The 4,563-nt window shown below is 42.1% G+C and overlaps 1 protein-coding gene across 1 annotated transcript in view; it reads left to right on the forward strand.

The window, feature by feature from the left end:
• pcolce2b (procollagen C-endopeptidase enhancer 2b) overlaps positions 1–4,563 on the forward strand; it is a 7,569-nt gene that overhangs the window by 18 nt on the left and 2,988 nt on the right. Inside the window, exons 1-6 of the mRNA XM_032504058.1 lie at positions 1–258; positions 551–659; positions 1,120–1,375; positions 2,595–2,719; positions 3,170–3,306; positions 3,394–3,557. The exon at positions 1–258 is cut by the window's left edge and continues 18 nt beyond it. Coding sequence (XP_032359949.1) covers positions 125–258; positions 551–659; positions 1,120–1,375; positions 2,595–2,719; positions 3,170–3,306; positions 3,394–3,557 — 925 coding nt within the window. The 5' untranslated portion in view covers positions 1–124. The remainder of the gene's footprint in view (positions 259–550; positions 660–1,119; positions 1,376–2,594; positions 2,720–3,169; positions 3,307–3,393; positions 3,558–4,563) is intronic.

Consider the following 4,563-nt stretch of genomic DNA (forward strand, 5'->3'; position numbering starts at 1 on the left):
CAGTCTATGCCTCGTCCCTCCTTCCAGACAGAACAAATACTATATTCATCTGCTATACGGCTTACCGAAACTCCCTGCAGGAACTCCTGGTTACTATACTCCACCGTTTGAGCTGCAGAACACAATGCCATTCATGCCACGGGGCGAAAACCTGCGAAGCGCCTGCAGCCTTAACCCAGCAATGTGGAGCACATGCAGTGTGTTTTGCGCATGGAGTCTACTGTTCTTAACAGAGGTCTGTGCGCAGTCTCAGCGGAGGTACACCTTTATTTACTATTTTTCATCAATTGATTCGAAATCTTTCTAAGTGAACAAGGTGTAAGGATCTCATGCGTGTGAAGAAGCAGCGTCAGTGGACTGGAGTTTATTTAGAGGAATATTCTGCAGTCCGGAGTGCGTCCAGTCAGGACATATGGCGCATTGAATTAAATCTTATCTGTGTTATATCAACCGCAGGCTGTCGTTAACGTATAGCCTATATAATGTTTATTGTTTTACCACATCCTCATTTGATATTTTGAGAATAGAAAAAAATCTTTCCCCCCTTTAGACCAACCTTCACATGCGGCGGAAACATTACAGGAGATTCTGGAGTAATCGGGAGCCAGGGGTACCCAGGAGTTTACCCTCCAAATACCAAATGTGTGTGGAGGATTACAGTAAGTCCAATTTCATATTCACGTTTTGCTTTCTTAACAGCCTACAATAATAATGATGAAATTGATGAATACATGTCAATTAAAAACACATCAAACAACTGCACAATTTAATAGTATGATTCACTAACCCCTCATTTCCTTACAAAAATACTTCACCACAGCCAGTTTAAGGCAGTTTTCCTGACTGGCTCCTTTACATTAGGCTACTGCCCATTTAAACAATCAAAGTTAGAGTGTGGCTGGGTCAAGTTGCATTTTGCCTGCTCTACATAAGTCAGGCGTACTGATAAACATGTTGTAAGTAGGCCCATCTGCAATCACATGTGGAGAAGATTGTTTTACTGGACATCATTGAAGCCAACATTAATGGGAAGTGTGTACCTAATGTGACATTTTCTTGGTCTCAGCAATAATTGCAATTATGTCAGACCCTTAATGCCTGCTGTAAATTCCCTCTTAGGTCCCTGAGGGAAAGGTCGTGGTCCTGTCATTCCGCTTTATTGACTTGGAGAGCGACAACCTGTGTCGCTATGACTATGTGGACGTTTACAGTGGTCATATTAGTGTGCAAAGACTTGGTCGCTTCTGTGGGACGTTCAAGCCAGGAGCCCTGGTATCTACGAGCAACAAGATGCTCCTGCAGATGGTATCTGATGCCAACACAGCTGGGAGTGGCTTCCTGGCTGTTTTCTCTGCTGCCCACCCACATGAGAGAGGTAGGCAAACATGGGGAAAAAGACGCTTTAAGGATAGTTTTGGCATGCTGGCTCTTAATTTTGCTGTCCTGTGCATGCATCCAGATATGTGCCAGGGTTGCAAGGGTAGCAGCTGTGTAGAGAATATCTACACACGCATGTAGTACAGAGACATTGAGACTGTGTCTTAGCCATGAATTCACCCCATAAAGGAATCTGATACTGGCCTGGGAGTGTGTCTGTGTTGGCACAGGGTCAGTCTTTTAAAAGCACATTAACAAGGCTGTGTAACACAAGTGGCTTCAGTGAGGTCATTGCGTGGTACCACAATACCCAGACATACACCTTCTCATTAGAATTAAGCTTTTGCATAACACTTTCCAGGCGTGCAGACACACAGTAAAACAGCAGGAGGTATAATGTTTCTTTTCTCAGTAAAAACAGTGACCTTTGGGGGTTTCAGCTGTCTGAAACAAGGCTATGTATGGGTTTAAGGTTCCAGCATGTGGACAAAAAGGGAGGAATATCTTAACACTTCTCGCAGTATAATGTGGAATTTCTCACTGACATTTCATAAAGTACTTTGGTAGAAGGCACAGGTCAGAAGTGTAACTTAGAGTTGAAGGAGCCTCTTCCTCTCTGCAGGGTTCCAAAGTCACGTCTTCTGTTTCTGTGGAATTTTAATGGCGGGTTCTCAGTACTCAAGGAGCTGACAGCTGTAATGGACAAGGTCTATTAACCTGCCTGCCTGGCTCTTACACGATGGATGCTGGCAGATAGACCGTTGTCATACAGTCTCTGAGCATTGTCAAAACTGTACAGCACAACGTTTGTTAAGTGTCTATTCTTGTAACTGTACTAAATTGTACTTCTTCTTTCAACATGGTGGAAAGAAAACATCAATCTAAGTGTATGTTACAATGAAAACATATCTTCGAGGGATTCAGTTCTTTGTCTGTGTGGTTATTGAACTGATGTTTCTCAGATGCTTGGGGACATTGGAAGCATGCTGTCTTTTTTAAACTGTTCACTGCACAGGACTAATTAGTGACTTGCTTTAGAGGGTACACATAATGACAAAGAGGGCAATGAGAGCAACTATTACAGTAGTGGTAACTGCAGGATCATATAATGTGCATGTCGTTCCTGCATCCTAAAAGGATGATGAATAAGGAACTGGAATTATGTTTTGCAGATTCCTGATGGCTACCTAAGATTAACTTTAGTCATTACTCTACAGGTGAACAGTACTGTGGGGGCAGATTGGACAAGCCCTCTGGGACTTTTAAAACTCCCAACTGGCCTGAGAAGGACTACCCAGCTGGTGTCACATGCTCCTGGCACATAGTGGCACCAAAGAACCAGGTCAGAGAGGTCAAAATGAATTCATCTTAATGTTTCTTAATAAAAGGAGGTATTACATGTAAAGTTTTGATAGCAAAGTCTTAAAGGAATAGAGATATAGGCAAATTGGTCTATTGAACCGCTACTGCATATGTGAAAAAAAGTATTTTGTGGCTCAAGCATTACACCCCCTGCATTGTGGGTAATGTACGCGGCAGGTTTTGACAAGGAGGAAGAAAGTTTGGAATAAATAAAATGGTGTCTCTAGTTCTGCTGCATTGATTTTTATACTTCTTCTTTCAAACTGTCCTTCATGACTCTAACACCATTACAGCAGTGGAATGCTAAATTTGTGGAGTACTCTTTTAAGAGGGCTCAATGTGTAATGGGTGTGGAACAACCTACCCTGCTTGCTCTTTTGCAAGCTTTGCTTGATGAAAGATTTTCTTTGTGGTTTGTCTATGGCTACAGATTATTGAAGTCAAGTTCGAAAAGTTTGATGTGGAAAGGGATAACTACTGCCGCTATGACCATGTTTCCATTTTCAACGGTGCAGAAATCAACGACGCCAAGAGAATTGGCAAATACTGTGGAGACAGCCCCCCAGCGTAGGTGATTCTGATTTTATTTTCAGTAAAAACATTCATCCAATGAATTCCTCTCAGTTTACACTCAGTCTGAGGTTTTTTTTGCAGGCCAGTGTTCTCAGACGGGAACCAGCTCCTCATCCAGTTCCTGTCAGATCTCAGTCTAACCGCAGATGGCTTCATTGGACATTACAAGTTCAGACCAAAGAAATTCCCCACCACCACGATACCACCCACCACTACCACACAGCCAGTCACCACCAGGCCCATACGTAGGTAGCAACTCTTATCCAATAAAAACCTCTAGAGGTCTTCTAACATCTGTATTTGTCGATGTAGCTATGAGATGTACTGGCTTTGTACTACTGGATTCAACATGTGTCATTTATCTTTAAATTTAAACTCGAGGGACATCAGCAAACTTCTTCTGATAGCAGATCTGGGCCCATTTTATGAGCACAAACGGTAAAACTAAAAAGTGGATCTTCACAATCTGACATGCAGTTGTGATGCATCATTGTCCTCTGTACAAAGAGTGGATAGAACATATCGTACTGGAGACTGCAGGTTCTATTTAAGATGCAGCCAACAGCAGCACATGTTCAAACACAACATATGCTAAAAACATATTTTTCCAATATTTTCTCTTGTGCACATAACACAAGTTCATATACAGTGCGGGCATGTGTTCGCACCCGCAATCACAGCTCATTTTCATACTCAAACTCACTTTCCCACACACTGTTTTTTTCCCTTAGTCAAGCCAGGTTATTTTGGTGCCTCCGTGCCATGATGTCATTATGCGACAGCGCTTTCTTGTTGGCTTATCACTCCTGACTTTTCCCTCTCAAGTAAGAATAATAGTTAGATAATCAGCTTTTATTTTCTTGTTTCTCTCCTTTATGGACTCTTTACCATCTCTAACTTGAAAAACAGATGTTCGCTTGTCTCATTATCTCCCTATTTTACACACTGCACATTGTCTCTGAGGCTAAGAAACAGCCATTTATTTGGAGACACTCTTGTGTTACTGAGAACAATATGGAAACAAACCACAATAGAAATAGATGCAACCAACATGCTACCTACATGCTTGCATGCATGCTACATGTTGGTTGTGTAGCATGCAGCCATGCTACATTATACACAATCTACATGCTTGTGTCAATGGCAGGCAACATTACAGAGGTTTCATTTTCTTTTTTTTGTCTTTGTTTCCTTTGTTGTGTGTGTGTGTGTGTTTGTTTGTGTGTGTGTGTGTGTGTGTGTGTGTGTGTG

Source organism: Etheostoma spectabile, chromosome 22 (genome assembly GCF_008692095.1).
Source record: "Etheostoma spectabile isolate EspeVRDwgs_2016 chromosome 22, UIUC_Espe_1.0, whole genome shotgun sequence".
NCBI lineage: Eukaryota > Metazoa > Chordata > Actinopteri > Perciformes > Percidae > Etheostoma > Etheostoma spectabile.